Raw genomic sequence first — 27103 nt, forward strand, 5'->3', positions numbered from 1 at the left:
AAATCTTTCATCAAGGAGAAGTATACCAAGAAAAGTAAGTGCAATTTCTCTACTTGGCATTCTCAAGCCCTCCAAAGTGTTGAGGCGGGAAAAAGGTTACGATTTTAAGACAACGGTTAATTTAAGGAGACGGGTAACTAAAGGCAAGTGGTAAATAGAGTTCTATTAAACCATTTCCTTTATCTATAATTGTCTTTACTTAACATGCACTGAGTTGCTAAAAGAAAAACAAGCAGTCAACAACATGGTCATATGATCTTCTTATGAGTTGAAAATCAGTCAGTAGGCAGGTTATAATAATCAGACTTTTATCTGGTTTAAGTGTCAAACTGTCTTCCAAAGTGCACTTCTTAATGAAATAAAGATAAAGTGAAAAGGCTTTGCTGTTGTCCTTAGCATAATTTCACCTTTCATATTCGATTGTCTTCTATGACTAATTGTTTAATGACTGCTTTTTAGGGTTGCTGATTAACACCTGTCAGCTCGGTTCACCTAACGTCCAATGAAAGCAAGGCCGACGCTATTACTGAAGATCTGTTCGATCCATTCTGTGCCGCAATAAGTGCATTCGCTGACAGCTGACTTTCTGTGTGGGCCTACAAGAAAAATATTTAATGGGCTCGTTTGTTCACATCTAACTCTATGGCTTTATTCTTGGAATTTATTGAAGTAGTCTGCATGATTCACAGTTCAAAGTACCTGGGCCTAGGTGCAGCCCCTCAGTCTAAAACAGGCAAATGTAGATCCCTTACTCCTCCCTTTAGGATAGCTTTCTTCATATAGGTCTTTGCATAGGTCTGTCGTAAGGAATAGCTGCTCTCATTGACATCATACAAAGCCAAAAAAAGCTTCTTTCAACTGAGATGCAGTCTTTAGCCTTACCTCTTTGCTCACATGTATTCCTACATAAGCAAGCAAGCAAAAGCATCAGTAAATCACTAGAACAAAGTAATAGCAACAATAAAAACACCAAAGAAGTAGTCTTTAATTGAACTTCTGTAATGAAGTGCACAGTCAAGGATGTCAAGTACTGAAAAATCTGTAGTGACCCTTGGATTAGACTGGGCTCAGAGAGGTAAGAAAAAATGTGAAAGTGCTCCCGCTAAAACATAAAAGCATAGGTCACAGCAGTAGATCCATAAAACGCAACTTAAAACCCAGTCAACAGCCCAACAAGGTGACGTGATTATTGTCACATGCTGGGATAAGGCTATGTTAAACAGGCGTGTGGAAAAAAACTTTGCAGCATTACATCAGCAGGAAATGAGTGCTATGACTGATTGAAGCACGTTATTGAAGCCAGTTAGGAAAAACTTGTCAAAACTCTGAATCTGTGTGTTATGGATGCTGAATATGACAGTTAATTCTTAGCTTGGTTCCTTGTCACAGTGGTGAGTGAAGTGAGCTGATTGTACTGTGTCAGTTCTATCCAAAGGTAGTAATTGTTTTTGCAGCAGGCCAAGAGTTTGCATGTTTTTCTTTTGTGCCAAACAACAGAACAGGAAGCTCAAGTGCTTTGGGATTTTTTAAAAATGCAAACACACTTGGCATCCTTAAGCTTACCCTGTAAAAATGCTTGTTAATGCCATTCTAAGAGTTCTACCTAAACATGAGCCTTAAAAGTGGACAATGCAAACAGAATTCTGTCAACCTTCTTTGTATTAGAGGTTGAAAAAAAACCTCTCAAATCCTGGAGAAACAAAATCAAAACTCTCTACTTGGCTACATATGATCAGGGGCAAGGAAGACTTTTTTTCCCATTTGGGTGAGCTGACCTAGTGAGACCACAGTATAAATGAGGCCCCAAGGTGACTGAATGAGGCAGCTACTTCAGTGCACAGTTGAAACAAAAACATGCAGGCCCCTGGCCCATGACAGAAGGCTACACCATTAAAATCCATTCTGTTATTTGCTAGAGTTTGGTGAGTTAGAGTTAGTTTGCTCACAGCAGAGCAGACAGTGTGTTTTTTTTGGGTGTCCAGCTGCTGATCAATCAACAATACAGGATTCATCTTTTTTTCATGCAAAGTCTGAGCATTCACCACACTGTGCAGCAGGAAACAAAGAATGGAGCTACTTGGTCTACACCGAGATGCCTGCGTCTCACATGGAAATTTGTTGACAAAAATAAACAGTGATAAACTAATGGAGCAAGTCTAAATGCATACTGGAACTAAATGTATTAAATGAACTGTACTACGTGGCTATTAGTCTACACATTAAGCGCAAAACTAAATATGGTGCATATTAAATGTGGGCTGAGTGATAACACTTCTGCTCTGCAAACAAAAACAAAAAAAGGTGGTGGGGGTAAAAGTGGTAGTCTATGATGCAAGTCTGGGCTAGTACATCTAGAATCAGGCTACGATATTTGGTAGCCATACCTCGTATGTGTCTGGTCGAGTCCAAGAGGCCTAGAGAGGACAGAAGCAAAGAGGCAAAGACAAACAGCGACACAGTGGAACAAAGTGAGCTTTTGGAAATGACCCACATAGAACGAATGCAGACTGGCTTCAATGTGCAATGACTGAATCTTTTAAATACCGTTCCATGGTTTTGTTTTAGATTGTTAAAGCAAACTCAAGCAAATACATTGTTGCCAATTAATTTCCAGAATATCTACAAGCGCGTTTTCTCCGTTCTTGGTAGTTTCTGGTTTTTATCTGTCTTTTAAATGCTATCAATCATAGTTTACTTTGTTTTTGCAACGCGCAACATGTTAAAGATGGAAGTAGCCTCTAGGCATGAAGAGGTAAGCAGATTGCACATAATGACTTCAGTAAGCACTGTCCTTAATAAGAAATGCTCATAAAATATTCACATTTTGAGTAAAATAGGTAACAGAGGAATGAGGAATTAAAGGTGTAGCTACTTGTGGGAGAAAAGTTAAAAACGCATGAACGTGTATCCTCATTTTCTCAGATTACTTCTTGCTTAATCATATGTGATTCCAAAAATGCCAAATGGGAACAGCCAAATACTCAAAATGGGACTTAATAAACCAGTGGCTGACATCAGAGTGGTAAAGACCTTAGGCGCTCTTTTATAAACCATCTAAGATTTCTGCATTTGTATTAAATCGGTGATGCCATCTTGCAGTAATGTAACTAGAATTTAAAAAAAGATAGAATACCAAATGCAAATATCAAGGGTAGTTACCGATTTGCCTTTCAGGCAAACAGCCGTGATTTTTTACAAGATTTCTAGAAGCGGGACTTGGCACTGTTCTGATGTTGTTTATGAAAACTACAGATTGGATTCAGCTGAATAATTTCATTCAAAGCTTTATTTATTATAATTAAACAATTAAGACCAATGATGTCATAAATAGATTATATCCCTCTGTTGATGTATTAAAGGCTAGCTGAACATTTGGCATTGTCTAGTTCAAGGTTTTCTTGATGTGAAAATGACTGTTATGATGAGGGCCAGGCTTTCCAACTTGGCAATCAAGGAAGTAACAGAAATGGTCAAAATGCCAAACTCGAGCACATTTTCCTAGAGCTGCATGGGGCCAGTTATTAATTAATGTACTCTAATAAGAGAGAATTTGGAGGCACACTAAGGAAAACAAGGCACTGCAACTAATTATACAAGAACCACTACCGGCACCTAGGGACTTTGTTTCCTAATCAGCACATTTTCTCATCATGGCTTACAGTATGTATCTTGATTAACTCATTCATGTAAGTACAGAACATTGACTTCCACCACTTATCCTCTATTAATATAAACTACGTACAGATTCCTATCATGTGGTATAAACATTCAAACCACAAAGACCTTCAGCTGAACTGAGATGATGTCTTAATCATACATTACACAATGACGCCATTAGCTGTGTTTTTCTCAAGCCAGTAATATTCAAAAGAAGAAGCCGAAGACAGAAAAATTCCTGTTCTGTCATTGCACATCATTATGAATATGTCTGTGCTCTCGTACCCTGGCTGGTATGAATGTAGAACTAGAATGTGAATGGAAGACAGAGCGTGGCAAACAGGAAAGTAATGATGAATGAAGAGCCAATGAAAATTAGTGACAGCTATTACCAAATGATCAGCGGGATTTTCTGACTACAGCAACATTAAATCAAAATGTATCTGACAGTGATAGATAGGGAGGAGAGGGATGATGACAGCCTGTGAATAGAAGACATTCAGTGGCAACTATGAATACGACATGCAAGTCCTGTCTTGCAGGTGGAAGATTACATTCAGAAAGTCGCAATACAGTCACGGCTGCCGCAGCTGATTGGCAGTGATGAATTGCACAGTTAATAGGAAAATATGAGAATATTTTAACTGACTCAAATGTACAGACTGATCATTTTCCAGCACAACCGGAGTGGTGAACGGATAATTTGCACAAGTTTGCCATTAAGTCTAAAATAAAATCCGTCTCAGTTTAAGAACAACTTAACGAGATGTCTGCATTACAAGAACTGAATAAATAACACATTCTTCTTTAGTACAATGTTGTTCAGAAACAACAATATCCTACAGTTTTTTCCATTCTTAAAGACCTCATAGTTCCATATCCCCCCCCCCCATTATAACACTTTGCTCTTGGATTGAAGGCTTACTTCATAGGATATAAAAGTAGAGTGGGAGCTTCAGCTGCAGGCCCCTCGTCTGTCGAACCAGCTCCCAGCTTAAATTTTGGACACACACTGTGTAAACTTCTAAATTAAATTTAAAAAGTAAAGCTTAAAACGTTCCGTTTTTGATAAAGCTTAACTATTGGGACTCAAGTGTTTCTTGTTTGCATCTAATCATTAGTTATTATTAATCTCTGGCTCTCTTGCACAGTGTGTCTTTTGTCCCATGTCTCTCCCCAGTCGTAGCAGATGGCTGCCCCCTCCCTGAGCCTGGTTCTGGAGTTTTCTTCCTGCTAAAAATGAGTTTTTCCTTCCCACTGCCACTAAGTGCTCGCTCATATGGGGTCATCTGAATGCTGGAGCTTTCACTCTATTACTGTGGGGTAATAGATAAATAATGATAAAAAGCACCTTGAAGTGACTGTCGGGATTCGGTGCATTATAAATAAAACTGAATTGATTTAAATCATCCTGCTGCTGTAAATATAACTGCCACATTTGGTGCACAGTCTCACAATAATGTTATATTTTCTCCAATTAGCCGTCTGAATGCTTAAACAACTGTATCAACGATATTTACAATTATTAGTATAGAGAATGTTTACAATATGACTAGAAGAGAGTTTGTCAGACAGTCATTACCATGGTCTTTTTAGTTTTACATTATTCCACCAAAAATCAATAGTTCATTTCACAGAGATATATTTAATGTGAAAATGAGCTACATGGTAACTTTCAGACATAATTCATCACAATGCACCAGCTGACAGAGCATGTTAAATGAAGTAGGCCAGCATGGCCCAAAATACTGTGCAGCTGACTCTCTTATGCCCTGTGGGAAATAACAGGACAGGTGCTTTCATTGCATTTACAGTGTGTAGCTCCAAGAGTAGTTCTTCTATTGTTCTTACACACCTGTGTCATTTGAAACATTTGAAGAACAACTGTGTCTGCTATGGCAGGACAACAAACACTGTTGAACTATTTTTGTGTGGGAACATATTTCACAGGAGTTACAATACCTCTCAACAGTCAAACAAAAAATGGACTCAGGGTTTTCATGCTAAATGCTGCTTGTAGTGACAGGGTACAGCTTATCTTATGCCTAATTAAATGCCAGCATATTGTTGGCAGGAACAAGTTTTATGCCAAATTGTGCTTTTTTCCTGTTATTCCACAGCAAATGTCCCGAGGCCAGCAACCAGTCTGCAACCCAGCTGTTCTGTGTATCAGGGAAATATGCAGTGTCCAACTTTAGTGCTTTTAGAAGTAATATAAACATGTGGCAGTATGTAACGCAAGCTGAATCACAAACCAGTGCATGAAATGTTTTTCCCGAATCCAAAAACCTGGTGGAGGCAGCGAGGTAATTATCTTAATACTGTTTACTGCATTCACAGAAAATTACCCCTCTGAAGTGACTAATCTGTTTGCTGCTAGCACCATGTGCATTGTCAGAATAGACCGTTCAGATGGATTTTTCAAAATTATACAATTTTAATGAGCTGATAAGAGCATAACAATAGACTTCGGATGAGACTCTCTCACTAGGCTGGCAACTGCCAGAATGCTGTGACCACTGCAATGGAGAAAATAAGGAAAGGAATGGTGTTCATAGCTTACACATCCTAAGAAGCCGTTTACCATATCCTATAAGCAAAGCTTTAATCCAGCGTTATCTCCAGTGCTCCTGAAGGACATGAAGAGGAAAAACTAGGATATACGCCAAAGCATGACAAAGATGCATAACCCTTATGTGGCTGCTTTACTCATATCGTGTTCATCCTGGGAAAAAAGTGCCCACTCGTTCCCAAAGTGGATTATCACAGTAGTTTGCCAGAGTGGCATAACTGGAATCACAACAATCTGATTCATAGCAATAATTAAGCTAATGCCAATTAAATCATTTTCACTTTGTTTTTTAAACTCTTGTTTGATTTCCTGTGAATTTTAAAAGAGCACTTTTTATAGTAAATTCACAAAAAAAGGAAAGAAATTTCCATTAAAAGCCAATGAATAAAAGATGTTGTAGCGTGTCAGATGCGCTGTTAAAAACATGTGGGGAGACATAAGAAGTCTGCACTCTCTCTCCTCTATTAGTCACAATGTAAATGTACAAAAGCATTAAAGCAACTCGGGCTGCATAAGACAAGGCTGTCAAAAGTTCAGAGAGATCGTGAAGCAACATCAAAACCTCATTGTGCAAAGTTCAAACTCATGTAACAATGAGAAATGTACGAAGCACTTTTAGCTGCATTCCCAGCACGTGGGTGGAGTTGAATAGCCAGCTGATTAGTTATTAATGCCATGAGATGAAAAGTGACGGAAGTGAAAATAATTGGTGGGATTTCAAGGCTGAATTTAAAAAAATGAAAGTCAGTGAATGGCTGACAAAATTCCTTAAAAATGTCCATGTGAGTTTTTGAAAATTGAAATTGAAGCCTTTTTCTGAAAATTGTATTTAATAACAGCTGCCAACAAATCTGGAGAGCATGTGCTGTATTGTATATTACAGTGCAGGTCATAATATGTAAGTGGTACAAATTATGTGGAGGCTCTGTTCTAGCTTTCATCCACTTTATCTTTTCTAAATGACATTTTTTTTTTAAATTTGTTGTTTGCCATGTTGTTCCTTAAGAGCAGAAACGTTTTAGGCAAATTTCTCAAACAACTGTAGTTTTATTTTTTGGTACCTCTCTGTCATTAGCACCCCTTTTCCTAAAAACACTGGCTTTTTAAAACACTTCTATTAACTGGAAAAAAAAATGGTTTCTGGTGCATGACCACACAGCAACTCTACCTGTTCTCCTTCAGTGAAGACCTTGTTTCCAAAACTCCAGGAAATTGTAGGTGTTGGGTCACCGGAAGCCTGACATGTCAGGGTGACTTGATCATCAAACTCCGAAGCAGTTTGGTTACTCAAGTAGGTAATGTTGGGTTGGACTAGAAGCAGGACAGAAACTGTTATTAGAATTGGTTTTCTAGACACATAAATGTGGGTACCTTTGGTTTAAAGCTCCTTCTCCAACGAGAGTCAGCGGGGTAATTTCAAATATTTAATCTGTTTCTTTATTCTTTTTTAAACAGCTAATAGATGCTTGACATTTATCAACAGCTATTACCACTAATCCACCTGCCTTTTTTCTATTAACTGGGTTTGATAGTAGAGGTGGAAAAATTCTTAGGTTCAAATCACCACATAAACTCATCAGCTGCTGACAGATGAATATATGCGATCAAATGATCACGTCACTGTGAATGACACATTTGACATGGCCATTTGATCCATGGCTGATAGAGACGTTTCAGTATTACTGTGGCAAGTTATACAGAGTGGTTTCATACCCCACTGAGTTATAACAGAGCCACAGGACTACATAATTTCCTCATAAAGAGATACTGCACTTTATGTTTCACAGCTGCGTAAGGATACGAGTGTGCAGCAAAGTGCACAAAGTACAACAAAGAAATGTCAGAGATGATACAAAAAAACCAGCTGCCGTGTTCTTTATGCTAAGCAAACCATCAGCAAATGGAGTCATTTTCTTACCAAACACGCTTAGGCTGACTTCCTCCGCTTTCTCTCCCGCCTTGTTCTTGGCGATGCACGTGTAATCTCCTTCATCCACTTTGGTGACATGTTTTATTAACAATTCTGAACCATCCTCATTGAGGCTGTACTTATCGCCGTCTTCAAGGACAACGCCGTTACTGTAGCAAGGGGGAAAAAAGAGGAAAAGAGAAGTGTCCGCGTCACATGTATTTACTTGCACTACTAGAGGAGCCTACAAATAATTTTCTAAACTCACTGACAAAGAACTGTTGGGGTTTTATCTACTGAAGCAAGCAGCTCGCAGACAACAAAGCCTCGCAGACCAAAAAACGCTGTCCTGTGCTCAGTGCTTCTAAGAACACCTCCAACATTGCCTCAGATTCTGTTTGCCTTTGGTCTCCTTCAGCCTTGTTTTTAAGAAGGTCATACACCGATTGTATGATGACGATGCTTCTTTTAGATTTCAGAAAACACTCCTACTCTCAGGAGCCAAACTTTCACTTGAGGTTAGAATCTCTCTCTTTTTCTTTTTTCTTTTGTAGTGAATTAAGTGTTCGTAGACCTGGAGTAGCAGCATTGCTCCAGCAGCCAGACAGTGAATGACAGGCCTGTCAGCGACTAGAACAAATAGAGCTTTACCCCTATGTTTTTTTCACCACCTCATACATCTATCCTCCCAACAACCTTCCTGTCCATCTTAACCCTCTTCTAGCCAGGGCCTGCTTCTTCCTCAGGATCACACATTAGATCTGCTGCATGAAAGACAGCTGTGAGCGGGATTTGAGTTCAGTCGTCTTATTTACTCATGCAGCAGCAATCATGCTTTGTCTAAAGGTTTCTCCTCACTGCTGCATTCAGACATGAATGATGCACCAAGAATATTAACGTGCACTGAGCAAACAGCTGCATGAAGAAAAAAAACACGTTCGGGCTGACGTCCTTGATTTCGTCTCCCGAAAGCATACATTTGCACAAGTCGGTGGTCGTCAAACAAAAATATCCTATTCCAGCACGCACATGCTTGGTGTATTGGTAAGTTAATGTTTAAAATCATTACTAACTCAGTAAACCTCCTCTTTAATCAACAGAACTTACTTAATTAAACACATTTCAAGTACCAATTTTTGAACTACTACCAATTAGCGGTTGCTAAGATGCATATGCACCTTGTTCTCACTTTGGTTTATTCTGCTTGTTGACCTATTCATAATCCCTATAAATATATATTAACAAGTGTCATGTAAAAATTAACTTTATCAAAAGCAAGCCTGCATGAAAGGAGTCAGGGACAGAAGAATAAAGGGGACTGACTGGTAAGCTATGAACAGCAAAGTCACAAATCTGGTCTGGTCACGCTACTGTATGCAGAGATGTATTATTTCCTTATTATTACTGTGTCCAGCAGCTGGAGAGCTGGAGAAAAAACAACAGAGATACCCCGACAGCTGCCTCGGGTAGCGCACATCCTGCTAAAGGGTAGCCTCGAACTTATAAAAATGTCCCCGTTAAATTGATGCTCCTTGCTGCACAAAAGATAAAAAACCCCGAGGTCCTTTTTGATTAGGAATGTTTGTAACTAATTGAACTGACCTGTAAATATAAATTGCAGCCATTAGCGTAGCATAACAAATTCCTAATTGCCATGGAATGAAGTTTCAGGAAGACTAATTTTATGCAGATGTAGCTCCATCCTATCAACCCTTTATCTAGTAAGAGGCAAAAACACATGACTCATTTACCCTTTTACTGTGGATGTTATTACAAGGATTTTGATCATTGAGGTAAAAAGCCATCAGAATATCTCTCCATATCATTGTGTCATAAAATGGACTGCTGAAGTGAAAAAGCAAAAGGTAACAGTATATAGATCTCCCGCTCGCTAATGAATACTAATGAGTGTGACTTATAATGAGTTTCTATTGAAAAGCTGGAATTAATAAAAGCCCTCTATGTGCTTTAAGTACTAGTACACTGTATAGTGCATAGTTTGTCTTCCATTGCTCTGCTGCAAATATCATTCATCTCAGCTTAATCTTATCAGGCTGCTTTTACCTGCTTGGCAGATTGCCACTTAGGGGGGCGGGGGAGGGGGGGGGGGGTCATTTGTATTGACGTCAGTGTTTCTTTTTGGTTTGTCGTTGAAGTTTTGGACCTGAGAAGGATTACTGTGCACCAAGAATAACAGTTTGTAATTCATAATTATTCATTTCATTGCTCTAACTAATATTGCTTGTTTCGAGGTCAAGAACAAGAGGATCTGAAGATGAAAAAAAGAATAAATAAAATGCTTCATTTTTTGTGGAAGCTCAAAATTTCCCCTGACGTGATCCGGGGTAAATCTGAACTCTGCTCGTCACAACAGCCAGATAACAAGATTGAATGACGTACTGTGCCCAAGTCACGGTGGGTTCCGGGAAGCCATCTGCATCACAAGCCAGTAAAGCTGATTTACCAACGTCTGCTGTAGCGTTGACTTCTGGGTGCCTGACACGGATGCTGGGAAGCACTGAAAAAGATACAAGATTAATTTGAATTTCAAGTAACTAATATGTATTTATAAATTATATTTAAAGAGGTTTAATCTAGATATGTAGATTCAAAACCTATAAATGATTTTATTACTTCTTTTTGCACATTCCATATAAAATTAACCAAACACTGAAAAAACGTTCACAAAAAAAAAAAAAACCTTTTTGGTTTGACTTGTTTTAAACAACTACTGAACCCACATGGGGATAATGTAATTGTAGTAAAGTTTATCCAAAATGCACTTCAAGTTTCCTCCATTGAGTCGTGATAAAACAGACTGGATGTTTCAACATAGCTGAAATGAACATATTTCACACACATATAACGATATTTCCCATAGTTACACGTCTATTTCTTAATTTAGTCAAAGGGTTCGAAAATAAAAATGCAATTATCCCTGAAAATCTACAGAGTAGCTTTTAAGAAGTGATATTTCCTCAAGAAAATTGCCCAAAATCATTTTTTTAAATAGATTTTTCAAAATTCTTCATCCTGATAGTTAAAGGACTTTGATATTTAAAAGCAATTTGGGGATAATGTTGCTACTAAAGGTCAGAGCATCTGCAACATTTTCTGAGAAATCCACAAATTTAAAACCAATTTCTCGTCATTCTGGTCTGTAGTTGTTTGAATGTGTTTCTCTAAACCAGAAACTTGAAAAAGATGGCTAGATGATCTGACTAACTATCTAACTATCATTGGAGCAACAAAAAAGTTTTAAGGGTTTTAGAGCCATCTGGCTCATTACTGAACCCTGCTCTGTTAAGCCACACATTGATAAACAGCAGGGCAGGCAGAGCATAGAAGGTGGTGTATACACTGCTTACCGTTAACAATGACCTTCATAGTCTTGAAGTCAATTTCTCCCCTGGCCATGACACGAGCCTCACAAGTGTAGTTGCCCTCATCTGTCTTTTTAATGCTGCGGATCTGCAGGTGGCCATTATCCATGATCTTAAATCGAACTACAAAAAAAGGAAAAAAGAACAAAGGTTCGAGATTGTGAAGATTACATTCTCAACAAAACAGTGGAACAAAAGAAACGTGATTTAATAAGTCTTCTATGAATTAAGAGATGATCAGTTGGGGCAAGATTGAGAAAATCCTTCCTGGTAATCAAATTATTAGATGAGAGAGCTTCATGACTCTCTGGCTACAGTAAACATATTTTATCAATGTTTTAATCAAACCCAGATCCTTGACAAACAGTTGCAGCTCTAATTAAAAAATGCACAGTAACACAGCGAGCTGTCTTAACAGAAACCTGGTGTTATTTTTCACACATTATTGAGAAAAACTATCCAGCACTTATTAAAATCCACAATTTACACAGGGGACTCATTTATTTTAGTAATGACTGTTGCCTCAATCAAGTGACGTGTTCTTCCTATCAAGTTTAAGAGTTACACAGTTTACTGAACAAACAATTCCACCTCAGTGACTCCTACCACATCGCACCATCCATGGGAGTGAAACATTTACATAGTGTACAAAAAATAAATGACTGAAATGTTGAAAAGCTTTTAAAGTTTAATCCAGGAGTCTAAAAGTTAAGAAGAAACAACGCTTTTGTTAAACAGCTCTTATTCAGGTCACCGTGACACATTTTACAAGGAAGAGTTGCTGTTGGGATTTTTAACTCTGCAGCTTGCAGCACAGGGTTAGGTCAGCGACTGCACTGAAGAAAATTGCATAAGCAGTTTTTAGTTTTCAGTGTTGGTTACAATTAGTGGCTTTTCCAGTGAAAAACACATTCCTTGACAAGAATCCAAGAACAAAGGCAGGCTTAGCACAACAGTGTGGTGACTCCAGGCTCTCCAGCGGTCACCGAGGGAGGGGTTACTTCAAGGTTAAAATAGTCCCCGGTTCAAGTGTGAAACAAAACCCAGACTCCTGTTTTATGTCCAGCTCCCACACTAGATCCTAGTTTTTCACTGAACTTGCTAAGCCATGGCTGTTTTGGACCAATTTGGTCAATGCTCCTCCCAAGAAGGAAGCTATTGCCAGATTAAATGATTACCAAATATTGTACATGAATTTAGGCCCTCCTCATATTTTTGGGCAGAAGAGACCAAATGCTGAAAAGCTCATAATTTCATTTTACACAGAAGACAGCTTGGATTCACAGCAGCTACATTAGATTAGATTTTTTTGGCAAAGTGTTCAGCAACACTTACAGTTTTATATGTTCGGTATGTGCACGCTCACAGTTTCCTCCACAGCCGAGCTAAACACCTTTGTTCTGTGTGCTTACTGGCAAAGCAGAAATGGTTCAAAACCCAGGACAAACAACAGATAAAGGGATAAAGAGTTTGAAAAGTTTTTATAGTGTTTTTTGATATACTAATGTGACATATGGATAAAATAGATGTTCAATTACATCAAAGCTACATCTCTGATCGCCCGTGCGCAGTGAGAACGAGACCCAATTGTGTACATCAAACACCTCTAACTCCCGAAACACAAAATTCCTTTATTAAGAAAGAGTTAGAGGTTAAAAATGTTGTTAAAATGTATGTGTGTATTTATAAAGATAAGAGGATCCTGATAGCTGGGGGGGGGAGGGTCTTTTTTTATGCGTTTCAGGATTTCCTGCTTCCAGTTTTTCTATTGTTGTGGGTTTATGATTATTATTATTGTTCTTGCCTCCCCACTGTTCCTCTGTAATGTGTTTACTATTAGTTGTCTCTTCTGTGTGATTAGGGTTGTTTCCTGCTTTACTTTAACAGTTACCGTAATTGTCGGGCTATAAGCCGCTACTTTTTGCACAAGCTTTGAACCCTGCGGCTTTTAGTCAGGTGCGGCTTTTCTATAGATTTTCCATGATTTTTGTGATATCGTAAGACGATTTGTTTTGTTTGTTCCGCTGTTGTACGGCACTACGTTGCCTGGCGGAAGGATCGGGGTTCAAGAGTGGTATGTTGGTCACATGTCCATCCGCCAGGCAACATAGTGCCGTACAAGTAGCGCGAAAAACAAACTTCAAAGTAGCGCTATGCGTTCAGCGGGAGTCGTGGATGACGAGCGGCGATAAACTTGCGAAAAGCAAGTTGTGCTCAACTCCACCGGTGGATTCTGACAGCGTGGAAAAGTGTGCAAACATCCACGATCACCAACGGATTTCGAAGGGCTGGACTGCTGCATGATGAAGAGGAGGACACCGCCACGGCCCTTCAGAGGGTGTTCGACTCCGACACTGACAATGACAATGAGGATTATCTTTGGTTTTGAAAGTGACAACGAAGGAAAGAAGCTGAGAGTGGATGACGAAGCCATCCTGAGCCTGTTCGTATCCAACACTGGAGAAGAGGACTTTGGTGGTTTTAGTGCGCAGGAAGATGGTGGTGAATGACTGACTTTTCTTCTTGTTAAAGCTGTGTCACTGCACCTGAGCCTAAAAGGTAGTCCGAATCTATTTTTCTGGTGTGCTGTAGGTTACTGTTATGTACTACATTTGTTACTCATTTATGAAGCACAGCACATGTGCAAATATGTACCCATAACTTGATTTTCAAAATATTAATAAAAGGGGTGTGTCTCCAAACAGCCATCTCTTTCCTGACAATTCGCTTTGTGCATATTCTCTTACATATGATAAGTCAATATTGAAACACCTGCGGCTTTTGGTCAGGTGCGGCTAATGTATGTACAAAACAGGATTTTCCCCTGATTTTAGCTTGTGCGGCTAATATTCAGGTGCGCTTTGTAGTCCGGGAAATACGGTAATTTTCTCTGGTGTTTCAATTCGGTTTTGAGCCTCTGTTTGTTTGATTTTTCTGCATTACTTTCATCTACATTTCCTTCCTTTGCCGTGTGTGTGATCCGCAATCGCTGTGCAGTGTATAAAGAGCCCTTTCCTTCTCTTTGTTGCATTGCCTGTGTTTTTTATGCTTCTTTTTCTCCTCTCGTGCTGTCTGTTTTCTTCTTTGGATTCATTCTCTGGCTTTTTTGGATTCCATCATTTTTATTTTAAATCGTCTTTCATTATCTGTTGTTGTTTATATGAAATCATAAGTGATTAAAGCTCGCTTTTTGTTTGAGATCTCTTTCTCGCGGGTCCTAGGTGTGGGTCCTTAAGTCTGCAATCCATACAAAATCAGAGTGAGACATGAGGAGCAATAGTAAGATCTCACCACCCTGAAAGACAGTGGTTCCCAAACTTTTTTTGCTAGGCCCCCCTTTGTTTTACAAGAAAAATGTATTTTAAAAACTCCTTTTTGCGTTTACCTGTGGACGAGGAATACAGAGTTCGTCACGCAACGTCAAAGGTATGCGCCTTTTTTCACATCATGCTGTGCGCACGTTATTGTTTACATGAGATGAATTGCAGAATGGCAGATAGAGACAAAATATTGTTACTGTTAATCTGACTATCTTCCGGTTTTACACGCTTACATATACACACGCAGTTACTGTCCCTCCATTTACAAAGGCAGATGCGTCACGGTGCAATTATTTTATATGTAGTTGTTTTTTTCCTCTGTAATAATGTTCAACATTGCTATCAATACATTTTTCAAAAAAATGCCTCTCTGTGCAAAATGGGTTTAAAAACATAAACAACTGTGGGATACTGTTTGTCCGTGATTTAAACAGCCCAGCGCTGCTCCCAACGAAGGGAAAACCAATTCTGCAGGGGAGACCTACCTTGGCACTTGTGCAGGTGAAACCAAAGGGAAGATAAGCTTCACCATATTTTCTAGTCTTTGGCTTAGAATGAGGTTGGTTTGGAAACCTATTCAGCTATGCTTCACCTCCTGCTTTGCGTTTGTGTGGGCGCCCCATGCTAGCAGTGTCCACGCGTTTTTTTTTTTTCCCTTTTCATACCACGCCCCCCCTGCAATGGCTCTGTGCCCCCCCTATGGGGCGGGCCCCACACTTTGGGAAGCTCTGCTGAAAGAGAAGGCATCAAATGTGTCAGGTATGACCTGAAGTCAGAACATGAGATGGAGGTGGTTTGCAAACTGTTTATGCACAGAGCACCAACGATGGTCAGACTTAAGCAACTTTTGCTTTTGTGGCTGAACTTTACTTCATCATTGCCGAAACAGATGCTATGATTACGATTTGCAAAGCAACAAAAAAAATCTGATTCTAAACTAGCAAATCTGGGTAGGTTTTATTACAGGGTTTTTTTTGCTGTTATTGTTGTTAGTGACAGCAGAAGCTTTCTTAGATTACACTTTCCTTCCTTAAAAAAAAACCATGCTGAGTTTTTCAGATTTTTTTTTCCAACTATAGTTTTCCTTTATTTGGCAAAATTAAACTCAGGTGTGCCCTCAGACACATTTTCTAGTGACAATAACCACCTCTTGCTAGGCCTAAAAATACAATTTTCATGTTCACGCATCATCTATGAGGTCTAAAACTACTTTCCAATGGAAAACGGTTGGCTTTGTTCATAGATGATGGGCAGCAGGAGAGGGAGATGAGGAATAGTGTGGCAAATTGATTGGAAAGCATGAACTGGCAAACAGCATTGGCAGGGAGGTAAGGTGGCTGCTCACAGAGTTAAGAAGATGGAATGGAAAGGCAGGTTGGATGTGAGAAAGCAGCTAAGCAGTGGGGTGTTTTTTCCCCTCTTTTTCTTTTTCTTTTTTTTTTGAACAGACTCACCATCTTTGGCAGGTTGGATCTTGGAGCCCTTGTGCTTCCAAATAATAGTGGGTGGTGGTGAACTGACAACATCACAGACTATGTCAGCATCCTCACCCTCGATGAACTCCTGCGGGTTGGAAGTACTCTTGAACGTGATCTTTTCTGTGGGGGAATGGACATATTACACATTTTTATATGTATTAACACAGAGAGTGACATTTGTAAAGGTGAAAACTTACACATTTTCAATTTCAGTGGTTCACTTTGGTGTTTATATTACACATACCAAAGTTTCCAATAATTAGGTCAGTATATTTGAAATAATCCCCATGAGCCAAAAACTTCAGAGTGAGCTAAATGCTCAGTTTCCAGTATGTTATAGTTCAGTTCTTATTATGGTCATTTCACACAGCCCTGGCTGGGAGAACAGCAACCCCTCACACCTGCTGTTTAAATCTTCTGTTTATGAGAGGGGCAGCCAGTCGGAAGAAAGCTGTCTTAAAGGGACGGTGCTTAAACGGCTGGTTTCATACAGTGGATAAACTCACCAAAGTCCAGCTTGCCAAGCTAGACTGAGAATAACAGTATGGAGCTGGAAATCAGGTTACCTTTAATAACATAAACACTGGCTCTCTCTATTTGAAATGCATTACTCAAAGAGAGCGTTGATAGTGGCTGAGTTACTACAGTTTATGCAGTAATGTTGACTACCAACATGTGAAAAAATAACACTCTTCACTGGTAAAGTCTGTAAAGACTGCAAAACCAGGTCATACTTACGGAAGATCTTTACTTGGACAGTGGCCTGGGCTTCCTTGTCTCCATCCTTTGCCACACACTTGTAGATGCCAGCACTGTCCACGGTGGCGTGGTATATGGTGAGAGTCGACGTGGCTTCATCACTGCGGCTCACAAAAATGTCTGCCCTGTTGGGAAGGATCTTCTCACCGCTGGGGGCGTACCAGTCTATGTCTTTAGCATCTCCTACCACTGAAAATAACAAAGTAAATAATGAGATAGAAAAGCAAAACTTTTTTTTTTTAAGAATTTCACAAGTGGCCTGTAAATAATAGTCAGAACCTATAGGATTGCAACTGAAATCTGTTATCTTGTTTGGTGCTTTTGATGTTTTGCTATAGCTTAGATATGCCTCCCGCTTTGACTCTGAGCATGAACTTGTAGAGGATGCCATGGGCCTGTTACATCACATTACAAAGCTAGTGTGTGCATCTTAATTTAAAATTCAAACTTAATTTACTGCAACGATCACTGCACTGTGTGATGACCTGGGGAAGAACTGTCATTGCTGGCATTCATATTCTTCACATCTGTTCATGTTGGAATAAAGTAGTTGTAGTTCCTTATTTCCCTGATGAATGCATATGTGGAGCTGATTAAGGTTTGAGCTAGACTTTGTTCTCATTAGAGAATGTGAATAAAAATTGTTAAAAATGAATCGTAATTTGAACAGAATATATCAAAACGAAATTAAGAATTCTTGGTTTGAAGATGGTTTGGAAGCATTACTGTGAAATCACAATCTGTTTTCATCCAGTGTATGTTATGTAAAGCCAAAGACTAAACAGACACAGCAAAACATAAAAAGGGAGATATGAATTATTTCTGTTTCCTCAGTAGGATTATTCAGTAGGAGGAAACTTTGACTAAAAGAAAAATCAAACAACGTTTCAACATTATTCATCTTTTTATAAACAGTAGTACAAGCAGAGGCAGTTTTTTGTTTCCCTGAAAATTATTAATACTATCTCTTCTCTCAAGGAGCACAAACAGCTCTAAATGTATTTTGACACCCTTTTCAAACGGAGGAATTCGAGTTCAAACGAATGCAAAAATTTCTTCATAGAACAAAGAATGAAATCACTTAGTACTTAATGTCAAGGCTTCATATTCCACACACAGACACCCATCTTTGCTTTTAGGGCTTCATTTTTACAGAAACATTCTGCTAAAAGCAGTGAAACAACAGGTCATTAGTGGGAGAGAAGTGGTTATTTTTTCAAAAAGAAAAAAAAACATTGATTGCATGTAGTATGCAAAAGAAAATTTTGACTGGACTTTGTAATTCCTGTGAAAAACAGTCCACCACTACTCCTTCCATAACAATTGGGTATGTAGCTGCCTGGTGCTGAAAATCAAATAGACTTGTTGACTTGGATATGTGCAAGTGTGAGCACCTCTGTAAAAGGAAAAGTTTTGTCACTTTGCTGCTCTGGAGCATTCAGCTGTAAATTAACACATTGCCATGATATTCCCAGGAGCAGACATCTCAGCAAATTCACCCCAAGATCAAACCGTGCAATGCTCAGAGAAACTGCATCTCGGATTCAGCAGGTCTCAGCCAACATAAGAAATATTAAAGTTCATGACAGTACAAGTATGGGATGTTTGGAAGTGTTCTTTGGAGAACTGAGAAGTGGAGATGCTTTGACATAATGCACCGCAGTTTGCAAAAAGCAAATACAGCTTATCAGCACAAACACCTCAGAACAACTGTCGAGAGACAAAGTCATGTAGGAAATGATTATTTCAAGTTAGTCCGGCTACAGGTGGTTCAATAAACTATTTACTCATAAGTCCTATGAAGGTAGCTGTGCAGTGTTTTGAAGTTTCTATTTCAAATTCAAGAAAATGCAATTCATTCATTGTCCAGCATGATTGTAACTCACATCAACGGGATAACGAGAGAGATGCTTTGAATTTTCATACTGGACGACCCCTCGTAAGGGCTATGGGTATGCTGTTAATTCAGTCCCCATCAGCTTTGTTTTGTAGTGTAGAAGTAACCTGGGTTAATAAGACCAAATGAATGAATAATCTCTATTCAGAAAATTAGGACGTTATTTAAATGTAAGAAGATGTTGTGTAATGGCAGACTGCAGATCTGTCTTTTGTAAGCAGCATCTGTATCACAGACAGGCTGACAAATGCACAGAGAGAATGTAAGACCTCTGTCTCATTATCTTCTCATACAGCACCTCTCTCCCACCTCTTCTATGTCTTATTTCTTACATGACTCAGATCTCATCATCCCACCACCTCCACAGAATAAGCCCGTCAATTTATCCTTGTGATCTTTTTCTTTTTTTTCCTCCACCAGTACACCAATCTCATTATTTAACCTAACTTGTATTACTTTCATCAAATTACCTTAATAAATACTGCCAATATTGCTAGATGAGGTGACATTTGCATCAAGCCGTGTTAAATGAGGGATGTAGGAAGATCACTCTTACCTTCGCAGATGAAAAATTTGGAATCTCCTACGCTGATCTCCCCTTGTGGTGGAGTAATTTCCACCTGAATGGCAGCTGGGCGAAGAAAAAAAGACAGGACAAAATATAAATTAGTCTCTGGTTCAATCGAAAGGAACGGTGACACGGGGCTGAGACACAATAAGGCAAGACTCAAAGTGAAATGGCCATGCCTGCTCAAAGGAACAACCATGTTCAGGCAAACACTTGTATGTAATTTCTATGCTCACTAGAGTGCAACATCTCAATGTGCAAATGTGTTTGAGTTTAAAGTTGCACCCACAAAGCAAAGGAACTCACAGAAGAAATAATATGCGTCTTTTGTGGCGTATGTATTTATTTTGCACCATGTTGTGAACTGAAACCTGCACTGCTGAGCAAGGACACGTTGGTTCTGGAATTTGCTTTCCCTTATTTATAATTTGCGATTTACCCCTAGGAAGCAAAACTGTACCTTTTGCTACCAACACTTGCATTTTTGTTGTTAGTGAATTGTGTATCTGATTTCCTCTCTGACACTTGACACTCAAAGCACAAAGCTGGCACCTGAAGGCAGCATAAAAGAAAAAGTAGCAGAGTGAAAGATAAACTGAACTCTTAAAGAAGGACAAATCCTAACTAAATTAGGCGAGACGCGGACTTAACATTTGTTTGCTCACCTTATAAAAACGACCTAACTAAGCCACTCCGAAGCATTCTTGCATCCCGACTTCTGTTTACAGACGCTTAAGAATACATAATACCATAAAGGCTCTAATGCACATCTTCTCTCAGCATCAGCTAAAGCTACAGTGACAGAGATGAGATTTAAAAAGAGCAGAGAGAAACGCTTGCATGCACCCTAACAAATTTGAATTGATTTTCAAAGGCTTGATCAGCTAATCCTAACTCGCCAGTGCTCCACTGTACTACAAGGGATCTCATGACTTTTTAGAGTGACATGGTTTAATATATGACTCCTATCTTCAATGATATGTGGCACAGGACTAAAGCAAAGCCTGTGAAGTAGAAATACCACAGAATCGTGATCGGAGCTTGACAGAGAAGTCCCGCGGAGCCTCCAGCATGTCGCCACTTCACACAAATGAGTGAGTCAGTCTCAGCTCAATTCTCACCAGGAGATTCATGGGAATGGTTTGCGAGGACTTGCCATTCATAGACAGGTAGCCAACTATCATCACAGCACAATGTGGCATTGTTTCGTAATGCTACAGTTTCGCCATTGCAGAAAAACCTGCATGACTAAGAAGATAATGTCACATCAAAGACCTTTGCTGCTCTTTCTCTCCTATACACATTTTATGTGTAAAGGCATCATCATTATGGTGTGAAGCTTTACCCCAGCCATAATTCTGGAGTGAGGAGAGTGAACACCGCATCCAGACACACAATGTGCTTTTGTGTTTAGAAGCATTTTGAAACCAATATGGTTCTCAGTGTTTTGGCCAACCGTATTTTCTTCTTCTTTTTTTATGCTTGACTAAAACATTTCAGGAATGCTGTTAAGGGTCCAAAATGTCCCTTTCATCATATTTACACACATTGTAAGACACTGTGAAATGCATGGTCCACATGAACAGTGCAAAGCCACAAATAAGAACAGCTAAATTATTAGGTACACCTGTTCGCAAATCAGCCAATCACATGGCAGCAACTTGATGCATTTAGGCAATGGTGTAGATGAGATAGATCGGTAGAGAGGTACTGGCATAACTATGCTACTCGTCAAAAAAAATGTAAACACTGGTTCTTAAATTGAACCGGAAACAAATGCTGCAATCATCATGGTCAAGGACAGTCACAAGTATTGATTTCATACATGTGTTCAAAGTGTGAATAATATTCCCTTTATGCCTTGGTCAAGAAGTCACACAAATATTGATTTGCAGTAAAACACTGCATCTGCCACATGAATGAACCAGCCTTTGTTCCAAGCCAGCACACAGGCTGCAGAGGCATGAAAAACCACTATGTTTGCTTTTAGAGGCTGGAGGTAGATACAAAGACAACAACATATCCATTTCCTTCTCTCATCTAGTACGATCCCAGATACCATGCTATACCCATGCCTCCTAAGACTAAAAACACTGGCCCAAAACCAACTGATCATATCTGCAACACTAAAGACAACAAAAAGGAGTTCAGGCAGTGTGGGAAAGATAGCTATTCCCAGATCCACTTTCTCAGTCTGTGTGTCTACATGGGCACTTGTGCAGTATCTCCAGGATGGAGTGGTGGCTGAAAGTGTCGAGTGCGACTGTTTCTTTGATGAGAGCCAACCATGGAAGTTAAAAATAAAGATTTAGTAAAGGTAAGCCATCAGGTTTAATCACTGCACAAATGTGAGTTGTGACATGAGATCGACTGAGAGGAAATTGCACTTTCAAAAGTGGGTACCAGTAAGTACACACCAAACACTTTGCGCTGCACACAACAGAACAAAGATTTGCTGATCATTTGTCTCACTTGTCATTTGCAGTATTGTAAAGAATCTCCCCAGGCCCACTATTGTTGTCAAAGACACAAACATAAAGCTGCTGACAAACTAACTACAAAGTGAATTATTTCTCTTTGTAGCAGTTCGTACCTAAGATTATTCATATTCATCTCAACAGCATCAAAATATAAGGCAGAAGCTGAATATTCCATGAGAGCCAGCTCTGAGAATCAATCAAATCAGAATCGAAATCAAAACTTGATTACCCCGGTGCCAGATGGGTAATGTTAAGCTTCTGCTCAGAGTAATAAAAAAGCAGCGCAGCCCTGCTTCAGTCACGAATCTACTGGCAAAGAAATTCAAGTGAGGGGGATGACTCCAGGTGTGATCTATAGTATACAAAACTAACTGTGAAAGAATTGAAATATGTTATTTAAACAAACAAAAATAAAAAGGTGTGATTTTGAAGAGCTGCTTTTTTAAAGATCTTGTTTTTGAAAGGTGTAATGAGTTTTCAGATAGGGATTTTGGTTGGATGCGGTTCCTAGATTAAACCGTTTTGCAAGGATCAAAAGATTACACAAGTAACTTAATGCTAAATCAATGCTGGGGTGAGACAAATGCAAAGCACACCCAGAACACTCAAAAGTATCTGATTGCTGCAATTTGGGCTCAAATGAAATGCTCCTGGGAATTTTAACTGCATTTGCAATTTGCATCTAATGATATGATCCAGATGCCCTAAGACTGTAAAAACATAAAAGATATTCTTCATAAAAAACTTTAATGTTAAAATAATCCAACATTAGCTTCCATTACAATCATGAGCACAATGGAAAAAGGGAACAATTATATATTTAGGCATGATTTAGTGGCATAAGATAGCAGGTAAAAAAAACAAAGAAATCTGCCTCACGCATCTCACAGCTAAATATACAGCATGGAGCATAAAAGCAAAAGTGATGTGTTGTAGATTAAAAGCAAGGAAAGAAAGAAGTGCTTGGTTTTGTGAGGAGAGAGCTCAGATAAAGGATGAAGCTATCTTTGCCCTAACATGCTCTCTCATGACACCAATCTAATACCCATCCTCTAAGCCTGTCCCTCACTTCCAGTCCTCTAAAGACTCATAAACCTCTCTGTCTACTCTGAAGAGTCTCCCTTTAGTCTTCCTTCGACTCCTAACGCACATGCACAATAACCACATCACCTTGCTTTTTAATAAACAGAATTTACTGTCACTGCAACCGCATGTTTTCACAGAGATAAAAGTATACTGAAGGTAAGCTGGGCCAGAAAAAAATTCTATAAATGAATGTAAATTTAAACTTCAGAGAAACACAGATGGCAGAAAGATGCTGTATAATTTTCACAGTTGCAATCAGATGCACTGCAGCATGCACACATGTCTTCCATTCTAGCAACAACTTTTATCTCGGAGCTAAATTAAGCATTGTGTCCCTTTTTAGAGAAGCATGTTGTAGCTAATGAGCAGACCAGAGAAGTTAGGGGCTTAACTTCAGTCAGTCATCAGATTCTATGTATCGATTGCAACGGCTGTATTTTAGTTTACAGCGAGTCAAAAGACTTGAGTAACTTTTTCATATGTTCGATTTCTTTGTTTCTCTTGCACAAACAGGAAAATAACAACAAAAATACAACATTTCTTTAAGCACCGATGGCCAAATTGCTGTTTTAAATATTTGTAATGCGTTAGAACAGTTTGTGCACAGGTGGTGAATATCTCACTTTACATCACCCACAGCATAGCAGCTCAGCTTCGACCTCTGAGTTTGCATAAATAAAAATTACCCCATCTCTCTTTAGCATAGCCTTTCTATTCTACTGTATCCAACTGTTTAACCACACATGGCAGCTTCCACACTCAAACCTCAGTGCTCATGTTGCAGGTTACTCCCTTGTCATGGACCATACATGAGGGTTACAGTATTTATACACCTTTTCTTTAGCGACATACACTTCCACACAGACAAATGCCCATTCACGCATGAACAGCTTGCCAACCGTGCTGACCACTTATGCTATTAATTTGACAAAGTAAGAAAAGAAGTTAGATGGAAGAGCCCAAAAAGCTGAGCTACTTATGGTAAGCTCAGAGGCGAGATTAGTAATAGTGTATTAATCTACTGCTAAGCTGTCCATACTTTGAAGCAAATATGCCTGTGAGGCTTTAGTAACAATGACCAAAACTAAAATGGCAGTGCTGACTGTTCTCTAGCAAGAGGATTATGGAGTTTACAGCCTGTTGCTGGTAAACATTCTTTAAGCATCTAAACCACAGAGTTCCTTAATGCCAAATTATGTAAGAGCACAAGTATCTATACACGGCCACATTGCTGTCATTACTTCATTTTAGGATGTGCAAATTTGAAAAGAGAACAAATAAGAAGTTGTCAGGTTGGCTGGGAAAAAACCTGAAGTTTGAAGCAGCTTCTGTCCCGTCTTGGATCAGGAGGTTTGCATGCCTAATTGCAGCCTGGCAGCCTGTGGTGACTGGCTCCATTACAAGGAGGCTACAACAGTCAGCTGTTGGTGCTTAACATGCAAGTCATGTCGGAGTAAGCACACACTATGGAGCAGACAGTGCTGTGTAGGGCTACACATCAATAGCACATATGCTTGAAAAGCCGTCGTCTGGGGACGTACAAGAACAGATGAAAATGTCGTCATTTGTGTGCAAGATTTACATTTCTCTTTTCTTCCTGCGGCTGGAAGAATGTCAAAATGTCAGCCATGAAGGTTCCAAGCACACGCCAACCACATAATGTTACCCTCTCAAAGCTTTCCAACTGGAAACACATTTCTCTGAGATTTTGTATTCCTTAATTTAATACTAAATTGGTTAGACAGGTTAATCCTTAATTCCCATCTGGCTGTTTGGAGGAGGAAATAGCTGAATTCTTGAGATATTACGAGGCAATTCTGATCACAAATTAGAGCTCCATCATTTTATATGAATATTTTGGGACACTTTTTTCTTTCCATTTGAAAGAGAAAGAAGACAGGAAAGTGTCAAACTCTATTTTGAAACTGTTATTGGATATGCCCTATTAAACTAAGGCATAAGGATTTCTGGTTGCTTTTCAAACTGCAATTTGCAAAAAACATTTTGCAGCATCCTTCTTGATACACTGGAGGAAGATTATATTTGCTATATTATAGTATAGCTATATTATTTATATAGCGAGTTTAATTATTTAAGCCACTATTTTGTCAGTCAGAGATTAATATGATTATAATTTAATTTTTAATATTTCTAAAACAAACAAATTTATCTTTTTAAGTTACTTGTTTACGCTTAGCCTAAATCTGATTGGATTAGCTGGTTGTTGTTACCAACAGGGAAGTTGCATAGTGCCCTCTGGTGGATAAAGTATGGAACGTCAGCTTGGTTGAAGGGTGTTTCTCTTGCCCCTTATACAATTTTTAAATGCCTATAGTGATTGATCAGCAAATAGCTAATATCAGCTGATAACAGCATCATGCCATCATCATAAATCGGTCAATGATCTTAGCTCAAAATTCTACAAACCTAAAAACCACCAACCAGTACAGTGCTGTAGCCTTAAAAAACGTCTCCATTAACTATTATTTCTAATACTTCTCATCCATCACACAATATTTAGCAGCAACAGTGAATTTCTAAAATATTAAATGATGAAGCATAAATGTCAGATAAAATCTAGCCTAAAATCTTCTGCCATGTCAGAGCTTTATCAGTCAAGTCTGCTTGTATTGCCTGACGAGAGAATAGAATTTCTATACACCTCACAAACCCACACTTAAGCTCCCTTTTGAACCCCTTTGCAAACTTTAGGAAACTTCTCTACAAAATTCGAGAAGAGTTCTAGCAGCAATTGTCAAAACCTACATTCTTTCCATAAGTCCATCTAAGTCATCATTCCCACAATTACTTCTCAGTTTCAGTTCCTCAAACACTCTAAAACTTTTTCACTCTACTTCTCTGACTTTCTCTGACTTGCCAGTCAATCCACAAAAACAACTCACACTACTTCTAGCAGTTTTTCACCCTGATAACCTTTACAAGATGTCTACACAAAGGGGGTTGTGGCCTGTTATTAGTTTCCATCAATGTCGTTTTGTTTTTGTCCTTTCCTTGCCCTGAAAAACACAACCTCTCTGATCTTTCCTGCAGTGTATACTGATTGAAAGAAAGCCTAAGCGAGCTGCATTTCTATTGCAAGACTCCAGTCAGCTTGGCGTTTACAGTACTTTTACATTTTAGTAAAATGAAATTTAATCAATATATATGTAGAACTTAAAGCCAGATGTTGTACATGTTGTCTCTTATATTCTGATAAAATATAGTCCCTCTTTTGGTGTTTTGATTTGTTGACGTTTGAGGCTATAGCTTAAACTTCCTATTAGTAAAAGTATAACCCAGAAGTAATTCTAAACACTTACTGGAACTTCAAAAGGAAACGAGTTTTGCAAGTAAACAATGAATATACATAACAGTTGTTAAAGCCATTTTCCTACCTCAGCTAACTTTGAACATTACGCTTCTAATTTGTTTTTCAGTAGCAGATAAATTAGCCTTACAGACGCACATTCCAAAGTGTCTCAACCACTTATCATTAACCTGCTGCACTTTGAGGCACTGCACAAAATACTAAGCAGCTGTTTCCATGTGCTGCGTGTGGGTGTCAGGCCTTAATCAAATTGACATAGACGTGTTACCTTCTAAGCTCCTTCTCCTCACATCTTTCAGTCATTCACCGCATCAGCTTTGTCGGGATTATGGTTGTTACCAGCATCCCCTCCAACCCTTCAGCACTTGAGTTGCCTTCCAAGTGCATTTTAAGTGGAGAAAAGTCATTGTGGAAGAGCACAAACGTGTGCTGCAGAATTCACACGTTTCAGATTGTTTTTGCACTAAAGTTTGAGGCAAACTATTGTGTGAGCAAAGGCTACTTCCAACTTCAAACTTTATATTTGCCCTCAAGTTCTGATGAAAAATGCGTAGTCTAATCTGTCCTCCTTAAAATACACAACACCGTGATACATTTCCAATAAAGGCTCTTCTTCCCTCATAAATATTTGGATATTAAACAGAGGCCAGTATGTCCTTCTTTGAT

The 27103-nt window shown here is 39.0% G+C and overlaps 1 protein-coding gene across 5 annotated transcripts in view; it reads right to left on the bottom strand.

The window, feature by feature from the left end:
• Positions 1-27103, bottom strand: part of ncam1a (neural cell adhesion molecule 1a) — a 273207-nt gene that overhangs the window by 63732 nt on the left and 182372 nt on the right. For 4 of the 5 annotated variants that reach the window (XM_080866378.1, XM_080866377.1, XM_080866380.1 and 1 more), the window contains exons 2-9: positions 19532-19606; positions 17058-17267; positions 16296-16439; positions 11507-11644; positions 10539-10656; positions 8148-8308; positions 7398-7540; positions 2385-2414 (exon numbers count right to left, since the gene is read on the bottom strand). In XM_080866378.1, the coding sequence (XP_080722504.1) occupies positions 2385-2414; positions 7398-7540; positions 8148-8308; positions 10539-10656; positions 11507-11644; positions 16296-16439; positions 17058-17267; positions 19532-19606 (1019 nt within the window). The remainder of the gene's footprint in view (positions 1-2384; positions 2415-7397; positions 7541-8147; positions 8309-10538; positions 10657-11506; positions 11645-16295; positions 16440-17057; positions 17268-19531; positions 19607-27103) is intronic. The other variant, XM_080866379.1, reaches the window with a different exon arrangement.

Source organism: Rhamphochromis sp. 'chilingali', assembly GCF_963969265.1.
Source record: "Rhamphochromis sp. 'chilingali' genome assembly, chromosome: 19".
Lineage (NCBI taxonomy): Eukaryota > Metazoa > Chordata > Actinopteri > Cichliformes > Cichlidae > Rhamphochromis > Rhamphochromis sp. 'chilingali'.